Source organism: Chelon labrosus, assembly GCF_963514085.1.
Source record: "Chelon labrosus genome assembly, chromosome: 8".
NCBI lineage: Eukaryota > Metazoa > Chordata > Actinopteri > Mugiliformes > Mugilidae > Chelon > Chelon labrosus.
In genome coordinates this window covers 18,928,953-18,944,142 of record NC_140358.1, presented here as the reverse complement: position 1 = coordinate 18,944,142, position 15,190 = coordinate 18,928,953, and the positions used below count along the sequence as shown (strand labels likewise).

At 45.4% G+C, this 15,190-nt stretch overlaps 1 protein-coding gene across 1 annotated transcript in view; it reads right to left on the bottom strand.

Annotated features, from left to right (window-relative positions):
- The window catches only part of gria1a (glutamate receptor, ionotropic, AMPA 1a), a gene marked incomplete at its 5' end in the record, with an annotated part of 63,496 nt that overhangs the window by 34,243 nt on the left and 14,063 nt on the right, over positions 1-15,190 (bottom strand). Inside the window, 5 exons of the mRNA XM_084550335.1 lie at positions 774-941; positions 1,347-1,505; positions 5,379-5,432; positions 8,387-8,571; positions 13,326-13,565. Of these exons, the coding sequence (XP_084406461.1) occupies positions 774-941; positions 1,347-1,505; positions 5,379-5,432; positions 8,387-8,571; positions 13,326-13,565 (806 nt within the window). The remainder of the gene's footprint in view (positions 1-773; positions 942-1,346; positions 1,506-5,378; positions 5,433-8,386; positions 8,572-13,325; positions 13,566-15,190) is intronic.

The following is a 15,190-nucleotide window of genomic DNA, read 5'->3' as shown; positions in this document are numbered from 1 at the left end:
TTCACGGGTCCCCACGGAGGTGAATGACAGACGGTGTGCGTGTATGTGTACAGAGCATTATGTTTGCCTTGGCCGTGTGATGGAATTAATTGAGCGGACACGACTTCAATCTCCAGTCTATCCGCGGGCAGATGGCGAGATTGACTCTGAGAAGGCCTCTGCACAGCCACTCTGCAGACGGAGCCTCGGGCTGCACACACAGACACACACTCGCATGCAATTAAACATGTGCCCTAACAGACACAGAGCATTTATTCTGCCTCTATACTTTGTATTAATGGTGTTCCTGAGTGACTAAATAACATACTCAACTTTTAATTTGACTTTTAATTGGCAACTGTCTTTGTAAAAATAGAATACAGAAAAAAAAAAAAAAATTGACCTTGTTCCTGAATACACGTGAATGAGTGTGTCAGCGTGTGGCGGTGAGATCAAGAAGTCTCACAGCCAGCCCTGCATTTCAATTTCCATTGCCAAATAATACATTTCTAAACTCAATTGCTGATGTCATATTCCATGATGATCACGGCTGAATGTTATTGCCCGCAGGTTGTGTTTACTAGCCATGATGTCACATTTGATACTGGAGAGCTCTCCTGCGACTTAATGTGAACTTTACGCGACAGAATGAGACCTAATTTGTTCAGCCAGCCCCAACTCAGAAGCTGTTAGCGAACGTGCCAGTCAAAGAATTTGTGTCGGCGTGTACGGGGGCGTCTATGCATGGACATGTGAGCGCGTGCATTGCAGCCTTGGTGTCCGTGCGTGCAGACCTGCTGCAGTGCTCTCTGGATGTCTATGCCCTGTCCCCAAGGGGCTGGTGGGTTGGCAAGACACTCTCCGGCGTTGCCCCTGCGAGAAATGTCTATCCTCTGTCTCCTTAGGTTCTGGAAGGCCGTGGACATGACTTTCACTCCGTCATATGTGAGGGCGCCCGTGTACTGCAATGAGAAAGAGCAGATCATTCAAGCAGACGCAACATGAATACAAACTGAAGTGCCAAGGCAGCAATGGAGGGATTTACACTCATGGTATTTCTAGGAATTTCACAAGTCTTAAAGTTCATTCATTCTATTTTAAGATTTTGACCTTGCGAAGACATAGATATGTGAAATTGGTTGGATAGTACTGTGTAAATCAATAACCATTTAACCTATACCTGAAGAGCCAAACTCAGATAGGATCTGTCCACCATATTTAATTCCAATCCATTTCATTACTTTTCCCAATATGCTGCTGAAAGTCTTTCCATATGCTACTTCACAGCTCCTTCATTCCTGTGAATATATATTGGAGGACACCAAACAGAGGAAAGGTAAACTGATCAGAAAGTGAAGGCGTAGTACTTTGAGTCCGGTCTTGGGCATTTTGGAGTCCTTGTTGTCAAATTCCATCCACTGCTGGACGACGCGGCTCACGCTCGGCTCCGAGTTGTTGACGAGCTGGAAGCCGGTGATGTTCGCCCCTCCTTTCCTCAGGTCTGTCAGGTCGATATCCAGGAAACCCTGAGGTAGCAAACATTAAACCACACTTACCTTAAAAATAATAAAAGGGAACACATATTGTATTATGTGACCATCATTTCTAACTGGAGCCACGGTCCTGCATGTTGTTTTAGAGATACTGAAGATGGACCTTTATGTCTTTTCATCTGGTGCAGAGTTTCCAGCCAGGGCTTCTGGACCTTTGCCGGTAACAAAACAAGCCTAAGGGATAACTGGAACAGTGGTTCCCAATGTTTTGGCTTCTGGCTCCTTCTCAAAATTTAAAGCCAACTTGGGAGCAATTAATTCTTCAGATTTATTTTTTTGAGAATTGTTTTATTTGAGGGGTTTTCAGAGGCATTCAGGTATCATGTATTTCATTCCCCCAGAAGACAATGGGAAAAAGAAACCATAATACAGAACCCAGAAGTGAATTGGCGAAGGTTACTATCTCTGAATTAAAAAAAAAAAAAGGCAGTGGGTCAAGAGATATCTAGCAGTACCTGCCTGCAAGTGCAAACCTTGCAGTGTGAAATGTGTTTTGACTGGAAATGACAGCGGCGAGGACACAGCCAATGAGAGCCTAAGTTACGGGGTGAGGGAGATATTATTCATTTAACTCCAATTATCTCTGCAGAACAAACTGTCCTTGCTGGCTGCGTCTCCCTAACCATTGTGTGCCCTACATAGTTCTTCCATGGTTTTTCAATCAGCGCACAAAACACTAGTGGCATCTTGCAGACTTGTGTAGCCTTGTGTAACACGCAAACCCAGACAGCTTCAATTTGCCCTGTTATAAGACAGGCATTGTGTAAAGTGAGCTGATGACTTTGAAAGTTGTGTCGTGGAATTTTGTCATTTGAAATGGCCAAGAGCCGAAAAACTGTTTGTAACGTCTGGCAGCTGCTAGCATTAGAGGGTAGTTTCGTTAAATCCACCGGATTGTACTCACTGTTTTTAACTCAACTATTAAAAGTGCACAATGAAAGTTTTAAAAATCCTTCTTTCGCCTTCAGAGGGGCCAGTTCATTGTGGAGACTTCATTCCTGCCTTTCCCGAGGGACAAGACTAGTGAGAAAGAGAATAGAAAACCTCATTTCATGGCGGGAGCAGTCCGGAGCTAATCTGTGATAGACTGAGTCCTCACAGGCTACTGTTAACAATGGCAGGATCAAAACCTTATAAGCTACTGTGAACAATGCGAGGCATGCCTCAGGCAGAGCAGAATGGCGAAAGAACCTATTTTGCTGTAATGGTATCTCCTACTTGTATTTTTTCCCCTGACTATTATGCGGAAAAAAGGCTGGTTTTTCGGGAGAGAGAGAGAGGGAGGAAGACGGAGAGGAGAGGAGGCAGCCGCAGTCTCTCAGCGGGCTGCCTGTCAGCGTGGGGAGAAGAAGAGGCAGACAAGTGGGAATGGGTGGGAGTAGAGACGGAGCAGGAGAGGAGATTTGTCTGTGATTTGTCTGAGGTTTAAAAGCAAAGTTTTGACTGATGAGGAGAAGAGGTGCCTCTCCGCATTGTCTCCTGCTCGCCAGGCATCTGTCTGACAGCACACGGCGGTCCATCCTTTTTTTTTCCCTTCTCCTCTGCTCTGATGCTACTCGTGCCATCTGAAGGCCCTCCCCTTGCCACATGTTGGTCTCAAACTCTGATCCTCCTCTGATCTCCATATCCACACAGTCAAAAACAAAGGAAGACAAATGCAAAGGGCTCCCTGTTAACTAGCATGAAGCTCCCTAAAATTCTGCCATGCTTTTTTTATTCTCGTTCAAGCTTCAGGGGACAGACGCAAGCGAAGGGAGAGGAAATTCGGCGTGCCCCCCCTCCCTCCTATCACTTCCGAACCACCGTCTCCCTCGTGTACTCGCGTGTGTTGCCAGGTGTCCATATTTCTCAGCTGAACAGACAAGAGTTGTGTCTTTTTCTGCTTGGTGAATGAGCTAATGCAGTGCAGTGAGCTGAAGAGGTTACTATAGAAACTAGCCCTTGCTAACAGCGAACACGGAAGTGGGGCATTTCCAACAGATATTGTAACCACATTAAAGTTTAAAGCTCTGTTCAGATCCACGGACAGGCAGTAAATTAGCAACTATTCCATAAAGATTCAAGGACATAGAAAAAAGGCCTTTATTTTTTTATTTTTCGCACAACCCAACCCTTTAATGGGCACGTTATGAATTGACTGTGGTATCAGCTGTTATTACCGTCCAGGCCTTATCGTTTAAAATTAAATCTGGCCAGACGAGAGAGATTGAGCCAATCTAAAAAAGCTCGGGCAGTGAGAAATTGTTCAGGCCAGCAGCTGCATATTAATGCTGTTATTACCGCGGCTTCTGCTGATGTCAGTTTCCTCTTCATTTGGCTGTATTTAGCGGCCGCCGTAGTGGTCCTGCGCAGCGTTCGCGCCGAGAAAATGTCAGCAGACAATGAGAGCTAATGGATATAAGCTCGTATACATTGGCTTCCTGACCTTTTTTTCTGTCATTGTGTAGTGTGCACGGATTCCTGTCTCTTGACTGTCACAGGTTTCCTTCGGCTGGTATTTCTACAGCTGTGACAGTGAAAGAGCCTGTGATCGAGCTGAGGCGAGAAATGGAAGGTTTAAAAAAAGAAATTGCATTTAATTGCAATAGGAATTCAAGCAAGGTATGCGAGTACACACAGAAGTATGTGTCAGAATAAGGAATCTTACTTTTTCAGTTCTGAGTCATCCAGCTCACAATATACACCAATCAAGCATAACATTATGACCACCTTCCTAATATTGTGTAGGTCTCCCTTGCGCCTCCAAAACAGTTGTGACTCATCAGATAATGGACATGGGCCTTCTGAGGGTGTCCTGTGGTGTCTGGCAACAGAAAGCTGTTAGTGGGGGTGGGGGGGGCTTTGGGTCCTATGGGTTGAGATACTTGATCAGTTTGGGATCTAGTGAATTGTGCTTGTGCTGTTTTTCATGTTTCTTGAGTTGTTCCTAAACCATTTTTGTGTGTGTGTGTGCCTGTGTCAGGCTGCATCCTGATTTGGGGTGGTGGTGCCTGGTCTGGTCTAGATGAGTGGTACATGCCAGGTCCAAAAGTTTCACAGCAGAACATTGTATTGTCACAAGATGGTCAATGTTATTTACTTCTCCTGTCAGTGGTTTTAATGTTGTGGCTGATCGGTGTATATAGAGACATTTCACCACTCATCCAAGTAGTTTCTTCGGTTCTAAATGACTAGTGGGGAGTTTAGGTTTTATTAGAAAACATCTGTGGGTGGTGTCTCACATTACTAGGGTCTGTAGCGATCAGATACTCACCTGTAATCAGATTAATTATATTTTAATTCTTTTTTCTTTTCCCATTGAATCCTACTCTGACTTTTTCTGTTCATTCATGTATTTCGCTTTTATTTTTATTTTATTACACTCTTTGTGCCTGTTTCTTTCTGTTAGCTTTGCTTGATTTCTGTTTTCCCACCTGTGTGATCGTTTGCTCCTCCCTCATTGGTTTTCCTCGTGTCTTGTCACCACATCAGTTCTTTCTTTATTTATAGTTTTGTGTCTCTCACGTTCCTTGTTCAGTCCGTCTGTTTATTCCCATGGCGCTCAGCGCTTTCTCCTCACGCGTTCTTCCCGGATCTCCTTGTGTTCCCTGATTATTTGTGTTTTTGCTTCTTTTTGGTTCGTGGATCTCTGATCGGATTTAACCCGTCTTGTGACTGCAGCACGTTTTGTTCCTGATTTACAAGTTTCATTAAACTGACTTTTAATTATTGCAGCCTGCCTGTTCTCTCCTCATGTGTGTGCTGCATTTGTGTCCTTCCCTTTTCTGCAATATTACGACAATGTGGGGCATGTGGAAACTAAACATCCATATATTTTTTAAATGAGGCAACATAATAATTTCTTACCAGGTTAGCCAGGATGTAGTGGTAGCTCTTCGCATTCTTTCCTTGTTCGACAATCTGAAAGACAAGCGAGGAGAGGCGGAAAGTGAAGTGCGTGCCACGCAGACAGAAGGGATGTGTCTGTGTGTGAGGGAGAATGAGGCGAGGGTTATGACAGTGTCTCAGCAGTATAGCAGAGACAGACAGTACAGTGTGAAGCACTTGACCTTGCGCAGAACAGACAGAAAGTAGGTTCACAGGAAATTGGAGCAGATAGACTGAACATCCTTCACTATAAGAGGGTCGCTAATATTAAAAATGTCAACTTGAAGTAGTAAAACAGCCTGAATGATGAAGAAAATTAAGTCAAAAGGCTTAATAGATGTAGATAAATAATATTTTAGTGGAAAGCATAAGATATACGTCCTATCAAATATGAGTTTGTAAATGTAATGCTGTGTACTATACTGCTACTGCCCCTGCTCTTTCCTCCTTTACAACATAATTCTCCTGCGTGTCCTGGTTTGATCTTTGATCCAGTATTTAAATAATTTATTCTGCTTCCCTGGAACTCCATCAAGGTCTAACAACATCATCAAATAATGCAGGTTATCAGTGCTGAACTGAGCACTAGCCCCCTCTCCCACGCCTGCTCTTCATCTCTCTCCTGTCCGCCGCGTTCTCCAACTGCGGGCGTCACGGGTCAGCCAAGCACAGAGGGTCGGGCCAGTTCGAGAGGTGTGTAGTGTTGCGCCAGAGCTGGTTTATTTATAAATGAACGCAACACACCGGGCTCCACTTTTACCGACATTTAAATGTAGCACGAGCTGAGACAAAAGCTTAGCTGGTGGCAAATGTCTAGTTCGGCTGAGTAAAGAGCTTGAATGTAATGTACAGCAAATGTGGTTGCATGTGTGAGTGTCATCGCATAACCGTCGCGTAAAATAAGGCCAAGTGGGCAGCATTAATTTAAAGCCATGTGGCATCCAATTAATAGCCTTACTGCATGAGAAGATTGTTTCATTCTCTCTGCTCGGCCCCCGAGGATGAACTCGTCACATTTTTCGCTCCTCTCCCTCTCCGTGAACCTTTTGACTCATACTTTAGGGTGTGCACTCATTTGTTTGTGTGTTATGTGTGTGTGCAATGATGCTGTAGGTCATGGCAGAAGGTGGCATTTGTTATTAATAGTGACCCCAAGCGCAAGGCGAGCCCCGCGGCCAAGCCTCGGGCAAGGAAAAACAAGAGGAAGGGCGGCTAAACACACACACACACACACACACACACACATTGGTGCAGACACAACACACCATACAACAAACGCACACACACACACACACACCAGTGGACTCTCAAATGGAAAAGTTCTGGCTGTGAGTAGCTTTTTAATTATACATGCAGATTTTGAAGAGTCATTCAGAGTTCAGCCCCAAGAGGACGGGTCACTTTCTGCCCCTCTGTTGGAAAACGCTCCGCAACATTTGTGTGGCGGCTGTTCTGTCGCATTAAATATCCTCCGAGGAGCCTGGATCAACATTCAGCTTATATGAGACGTCCCCCTCAGGACACTGTCGGTGACATTATCGCGAAACAATCTGTGTAAAGTGCGCGACGCATGAGATGAGCGCAGGAGCGCGCTTAAAGGGCAAAAACGAGCAGAGGGGGTTGCGAGTGCGGGGCGCATGTGTGTTCCCCGTCGTTTGGGTGCGCAGGCAGGGCAGGGCAGCCAGCGCGGAGGCAGGGAGCAGATGCCTGTGATTGATGGCGGCCGTCCGAACGGAGAACTTCTCGGGCTCAGCTTCTGTAAACTAGTGAGAACCGATGCAATAACCTTAACTGCAGACACCAGGCCATCAATAACGTTCACAGACAGCAGCTACAGCCTGCACGTATAGACGTGGGAGTGCATGCGAGTGTGTGTTAGGATCATCGGGGCGATGAGTGCGTGCTTTTTCTTCTAAACAATGCACTGAAACAAACTAAATAAGTGACGGCGACAAGAAAAACAAATTAAATCTTGTGATTTCACTCTCTTGAAATGATGGGCTCATTCATTCAGCTTGTTTTATGCCAGTTCTCAGCAGATTACATCGCGTGTGATAATTAACGATAGCTACGTGATTAGGTAGCTAAGATGGCTCGTGTGAAAGCGATAACCCTGTAAAAGGTGAACTTAATCGCTTAATTTATGAGATCACACTGATCATACAGATCAGGAAGAGTGTCAACATCCAACGAAATTGGCAGTAGGAGAAATAAAAGAAGCAGTGCAGCTCTTTAGCTGAGCGTAGAGCTCGGTAGATCTAGTCTAGTCTAGGCTAAATAACAGAAACACTTTTGTGATTTCTCCAATACAAGAATGCATTAGTTTTTACTGGCATACCTAATGTTTTGGCCAATGAGCGTATGCGCTCGTGTGTTACAAACAAGAAGACAAAAGAAAAAAAAAAGAAAAGAAAGAAGACAAAATCCTCGTGCCCCCACATACACCACTTAATCACGCGGAGGAACCCGGAGTTTGACAGGCCCACGGTGCCTAGTTACGGTTGCTAGGCTGTGACTGGCCAATCTCTGTTTGGCGGAGGGGGTTGATGAACAACCAATTGTGAAGCCTTTTCCTTTCAACCGTACAGAGGTGAGTAAGTGATGATCCTATCACGGGAGAACTGCTGGCTCCAAATGCCAACGCTGCGTTGTTTATCTTTTCCTGTCCTTGATGCACCGGGAGACCGAACGTCAGAGCGGCCCAGCAGCCAACCCCCACTTCCCATCTCTATCCCCTCTTTCCCCACTCTGCTTCTCTCATGTGTTCATCCGATTTAAGACATTGTTTAAAACTTAATTAGACAATAACAAGCTTGATATGTGTCCAAAACAAAAATTTGATCACGAACATACCCATACCTGTATTATTTGGAGTATTTGCAGATATATATTATTTTATTTTAAGGTTGCATTTTTTAAGATGGGATTACACTACACGTTGCAATATAATTGCATAATGTAATTTCATCATAAAAGCCTGTTTTTACCTTTTTGAGTATGCCAGTGAGCCTTTCAGTCTCACAGTCGATGATGATCTGTCCCTCCTTCCTCTTGTCCAAATCCTGGAACACCTTCAAGAAGGAGGCCTCCGTCATGGTCTCCACATTGACCGAGGTCACCTGCCAGTTCCTCTCGGCGGCCGTGTCCAGGACCTTCTGCAGCACCGACAGGCCTGGGGGAGAGAACGCAGGTTGAACCGCTTTAACTTTAACCGCTTGGGAACTCACGACGAAAGTTCTGCAAAGATGACGAACGACTGGATGGTATTCATCAACCTGAGGAGAGTGTCTAAATCTTATTAGGCGGCGTGAGACATGAATTATGCCCAGGTTAATCTCAGACTTTGCGCGGTTACATTATGAGCTGAAAGATGAATTAAAAGAACCTGCGAACCAAACAGAAGCTGTGCAGAAACCCAAACGCCGCCTGATAAGCTTATCCATCAGCATCTCCCCCGCAGTCTCAGTGATAAAGTGTAACGAGCGGGACAGTCCATTAAGCACACTGACATGTACAGGTGTGCTTTTGCCGCCCGTACACCGCCGGGCTAAATAATCACCACTTTTATGCTAACAAATAATCAGCCCGTGCATCATCGAAGGCGGCACACTCCCAGCCAGCTTTATGTCCTCCCAGCACCAATTACAGCGGGCCGCTACTCAATTACACTGTCACCAATACGCTGCCGAGGCACTTGAGCATCACGGAGAAACAGGTAGAGGAGCCAATGAGCTACGGGCTCATGCTAAGACGGGAAATAAAAGGCGATTAGGGAACACATTGATCTTGAGCACTGATTTACAATCTGACTCACTGTTGTGCTTCTTGGCTGCTGGCAGCAGACCAATCAGATTCCTCTCAAGCTGGAAGCCGCGGTTGTTCCACAGAGTAAATAAAGCAATTTCACCCACGGCAGACCGGCAGCCATTACCCAAATGAATTATAGCAATTACAAAATTTAGAAATGTAAACTAATACATGCTGTGGCTGGATTTGATTTTCCTTGCAGTAAGCTAGCAAACACAGCCACCGCGAGCGCACGCATCGTGTTCACGCTCATTTCGGGGGCAAATACACACAGGCACACTGCAGCAACAACAGCAACAACAGCAACAACAGCAGCAACACAGGCCCCCGTCAATAGAAGAATGAGAAATGCAGCCGCGGCGTCTGAAGGATGATTGCTCGGCCTTATTAGAATGCACGCCAGCTGCTCTCCGGGCAATTCACGCTGCTTATTTGAAACCAGGTCGTTAAGAAATAAAATGATGGATGGGGTTTCACCTCCGTATCTGACCACAATACAGTGCGTGTAAATAAATGAAGACAACCTGAAATATGCGGGGCTGTTTCGTGGAAATGATCCAAAGGGGATCGTAAAGCATTCCCGGAGAGTTACATGGGGGAATTTAGGCACGGCACCTTCGGTGTTTCTAGTCACAGTTGTTCATGAGTGAATAATTGTGGTTCTTGGTGCTGACAGATTTACCAGTAGCCGTGGAAGGAGATTAATCATGCTTGTTCACAAGATCAGTAGGTCAACTGACTTGGAGGCGAGCGACGGAGCTGGTAAAGGTTTCAGCACCATGGACAGCACCATGCAGTCCGCAAAGAAGTTCATTTATTACTTATTATATTTTTATTAACCTTGGTTCTACAGAGCATACAGCGGCAGTGAAGATGAGATAAACCGAGTGTTGCAGGGTGCTTTCCCACCTGCAACATTTAGTCTGTTTGATCAGAGCAGCAGCGCAGTTTGACCTCTTGGTTTAGTTTGTTTGGGCTGGTGCCAACACAGTAAATTGCACTCAGGTACAGACCAAAACAACCACACCGCAGCTCTTGACAGGGAGGATTTCTCCATGTTCGCTATTCCGAACTCTGGAGCCAAAGTGATCTGACCTCGATCCAACCCAACTGCCAGTTGCGCTCTGCAGGCTTGAGCTAAACGGCTCCTGTAGCCACCGGCCCTGTTGTTCTGTTCCTGAATGCAGCACGCCGTCCCTGCAAAGTCGGTGAAGCAGTGTCGCATTTCCAGGACGTTCTCCCAAAGCCGATTCAGTATTCCGCTGGTGTGGTTTTCACTGGTATATTGCCCAAATAATTACAACGGTTACGAGCAAATGCCAACTCTGCTGCTGCTCCGTATTAAATTGCATCGCAGTGTTTCTCTCAGGAACGTCATCCTATATTTGTTCTGTGTTGTCATGTTGGTTTTGTAGCGATGGCTTGCTGGGATTTTTCTCAGAATTTTCTTCAAATTTACAAACCCATCAACTGTTTCGGCCCAGAACACAGAGACTCACTGACGGTTTGTGCAAATCATGCTCTGTACTGCAATGCTTTCCAAAGAGACCTGAATCAATTTTACTTTAATGTTATAGTTGTGGCTGAACTATTAGAACATCTCCACATTTTTCATCTATATTTTATTCCTTCCCTGCTTTCTTTCTTTTCTTTTTATTTTCACCGTGTTTACATTGAATATCCTCGTCTGTTTTTTTTTTTTTTTTAAATGCGACTGATGCACCGCCATAAATCAGAGCCAGCCTGACAAGGAGCAACTAGCCAAGGCAGAAATGCTCCTCCAAAGGCATCCTGGAAGAGAATAATATCATAATGGAATCTGGCTGTCATAAGCACCCTTCTGGCCGGAGGCAGTACACGGAGACCTGGGCACCAGGCAATCGAGAGAAGAGAAAATAACACTTTGGGAATCCATTTCCTGAATATTGTTTATGATAGGTTTAATGGGCTATCAAATTTGTTTTCCCATTCTTGGCTTTTGAAAAAAAAGAAAAAAAAAAATGAGATGCCGCGCTATAAGAGAGCAAGACAGATGCTAATAGGGAAAATGGGGGAAACATTAAAGCTCCCGAGACGGCAGGAAAGTGATAATGCATATGATATATTTGTATTACCTTGTCCACTTTAGATAACAGATTAAAATGTAACATAAATACATTGCTAATATAAACTTTTCGGAATAGAAATGAAAGATCTTAGACAACTTATTTTGTCTATGTCGTTGTTGTAGGGGAAGCACACACAGACACACATACACACACACGCGCAGCACAAATTCCTCACAACTCCGTATGATTTTTCTTAACGGCTTAAAATAACCCCGTAGGAAGGGTGACTGCACCGTAGTATCCAGGCAACAGAGGACTACTGATATGGATTCCACTGGCACCATCCCACTACTCAATCACACAGGGCTGACCCTGCGCGTGCACGCACACGCGCACAACCCGACAATTTGTGCGCAGATAATGAAGGGATCACAGAAGAAGAAGAAGATCTGAGGGACGCGTGCGGCCGATGCAGCCATCATCCATCAGCAGCTCTGGAGAGTGCTGTGAAATCTCCGCTGTCACTGCTTGATAGCGTGTTTCGCAAAGCCACATAATGGCATCTGCCTTTTAAAGCCGACTTAAACCCGCTTATTTGTCTAACACAAGTCAAAAACGCGAGCGGATAGAAGTAAGCCCTCGTAAAACAAATTTGCATCTGCGAACACCACACGTGCAACATATACATACATAGAAAGTGTGCATGCTTTTGGGCAAACGCAGAATACGCCCATTGTCGTCATGCTCCAAATCCCACAACACCTGGCACAGATGACACGGTATTATGAGTAAGGAATGTAGCTGTTAGGAGAGGAAGAGGATGAAGCAAGGGGCTGACAGGTGCGCCACTTTATTTTTTTATCCACCTCCGCACTGCACTTTTTGTTTTTTCGGTACACCACTGACAAAGCAACTGCGGCAACATGGGTTTACTGCTGACGACTGTTTAGCGAAAAGCTTAATCTTTTGTTCCATTGTCTGATTTATCTGCTAGTCGTTGCAGCTCAATGTTTCTTTTCTGTGTTCTCCGTCAGTACAAAGACTGTGGTCTGAAATAAATGTTCAGATGGCTGCTCGGTGCTGCACAATGGCTACGATTGACCCCACTGCTGTCACCATGGCAATATGAGGACGACAAATAGCGGTTGGTTTAATGACTGGTGCTGGCTCTGACTGTCTTCTTGTGCATGAACTGGAGTGGAGCTGCTTTTTGGAAATACAACCAATGATGAAAGTTTAAAGTGCCCACGAAATCTAATTTGATGTGTTTTTGAACAATATGTCTCGTACTATACATCACTAACAGTGTCTGGGAAGACACTGACGTGAAAGTGTTTTGGTCGCTATTTTTCATGGTATTTTAGAGTTTGTCATTTCCTATAAATGGTTTAAAAACGCTGATGACTCATCCTGCACTTGGGGGCGTAAACTAATTTTGTCCCTCCCTCCCCCTTACGTCTCTCGCTCTGAACTCTCAACATGTATGTGTGGTGTCGGCAAAGATTTTCAGTTATCCAGGTTATAGTGAGTCTATAAAAAGGAGATTGGACTTTGTTTTTTAAGTACGTATTGGTGGTGCATACTCAGCCCTTTGGAGCTGACCAATCAGAGCAAACTGGGCCTTTTGCGAGGAAGGCGGCCTGTCTAGGATACAGGTTTTTCGGGAAACGTGTGAATACGCAGAAGCAAAAAAGACTCCTCCGGCCAGTTTGAAAACTGTCTTCAAAAGGTGAATGAGCATGATTTTATATTTAAAACTAGTAGCTAACCCCACCTCTCGCCCGATGACAGCTGGGATAGGCTCCAGCCCCCCCCCCCCCCCCCCCCCCCCGACCCTTCACAGGACAAGAGGTTACCGAAGATGGATGGATGAATGAATGAATGAACTAGCAGCTATTTAAGTAATGAATTGAAAACCATTACAGCAATGTTTTAGAAATCACCTTTCAAGTACACTCCAAGCGTACCCACTACCCCAAGACTCCAAGGTCTCACTCTTTTGTAACTATGTGGCAATGCACAAACATACAGTTTGATGTGAAATCATACAACAGAGGAACAAGTCTCCTACCTGAGTCAGAACTGTACATGTAGACAAACTTGGTCCACCCGTAGTGGTCGATGACCCCCACCAGAGCGTCCTGGAGCTCGGGCCTCAGCTGGATGACGAACTGGTTGGCCGTCTCGATGGGGAAGGACGGCGTGACAAAGCAGACGTGCAGCGCTCCGCAGAAGGACATGAGCATGTTCACCGTCTTCCTGTCGTACAGGCCGATGATGGCGTACACACCTTTGGAGAACTGGGAGCAAACTGCAACGGACGAGGCAGAAAAAAAAAAAGGAGAGGGGATATTAGAGGTGTTACAATATTGGCATTGAGCGTGAAGGCTCAGGTGCTACTGGAAGCAAAAAGTGACCCGTTGTGTGCATTATATAAAAATTCTTTCCATCTGCTAAACTAAAATTTAATGACTATTTTTGTTTTATCCTTGCCTGTTGTTGTTATATGGTGCATACATTCTGTGTTAACTTCAAATAAATGTCCTTTGACTCGCCTAGGAGAGTCAGATGTATTGAACTACACGAAATAAATGTCAGATCAATTGATACCAGAAATTTGTATTTGAAACAGAGTCATCAGACTAAACCGATCCTGAAATCAGCTGTCATCTACATACACAAATAAACCGTCTGTGGGAAAAAAAGACAGAGTATCCATCACTGGTCAGACTTCCACTGAGTCATCATCGAGTATTCTGTAGCTTGTTTATGCAAACTTGGTCTGTTGGTCCATTTGTATACCGCCAGTGTGTGTGTTTTGCCTTCAGTGAGAGGTGGAGGAGGTGAAGGCAGATTAGGAGCAGAGAGGTTAATCAATGCATCCCCAGGGTTCCACTGACATTATACTGGCAGCAGGAGGCGGTTTTCCACCTCTCTTCAGCTTTTCTCCCTCCATCCCTCCAGTTTTCTTTCTCTCATTGTCTTTGTGTCACTCTTCCTTCCTTCACACCCTCTAATATCTTAAAACAGCTCATTTATATTCATAGTCTTCTCTTCGGAAGGTATATCCTCTCCGCGCTCTCAGCGGCGCTTGCTATCTTTGCTCTCGCCGCTCCGGCCTGGGCTATTTTCTGCTGCGGCGGCGGGTGGGCCTTACTTATCGCAGTATTTACCAAACAGATTGAAGCCGCTGCCTGTCCCCGCACGAGGGCCAGCTCGCCGCTAGGAGCTGAGAGGAAGACATAGAGAGGATGGCCCACGCCCAAAACGCCTAACCTGCCACAGACCTGCACCCTCCAGGCAGGCACGTGTGCGTGACGGAGATAGAGGGAGAGTGAGGAACTGAGAGCGAGGGGAAAAACACATAAAAACACATGCGGGCGCACGCACACACACGAACACACACACATATGTAGCCTCTAGTGCTCCAAAAGCCCGGTGACTCACCCTACTTAAAGCAAGCCCTGAAATAGACATTTTGCGCCTCGCCACACTGACTCAGTAACAGAACTATCTTTCCTTCATGGTCTGCGAACGCACTTGCTCGTAAATGGACACTCTCTCAGCTGCCGCTTCCCACCAGCACACATTATACAGTATATCCCCCTCACAATTTTCTAAGACCAATTTTGCCGGTGTCCTCCCAGCTCCAAAAGGTAATGAGAGCTTGTTTGACTTTTTGTGCGGCGTCCAATTACCCTGCCCTACAGCAGGTTGCCATGTTTCACTGAATATGAGTCATTTGTCATACCTGCAGTATGTTTGTTTGACAAAGAAGAAAAAAAACAACAAAAAAAAAAAAAACACGCAGCCATGTGGCAAAGACCTCCTGCTCCAAGCTGGCAGACGACCACGCGCTCGTCTAATACCACACGAGCATGACACAGAACACGAGTGTGGCTCAGCAGTCTCTGTTCGGATAGCAGCGGCGTATCG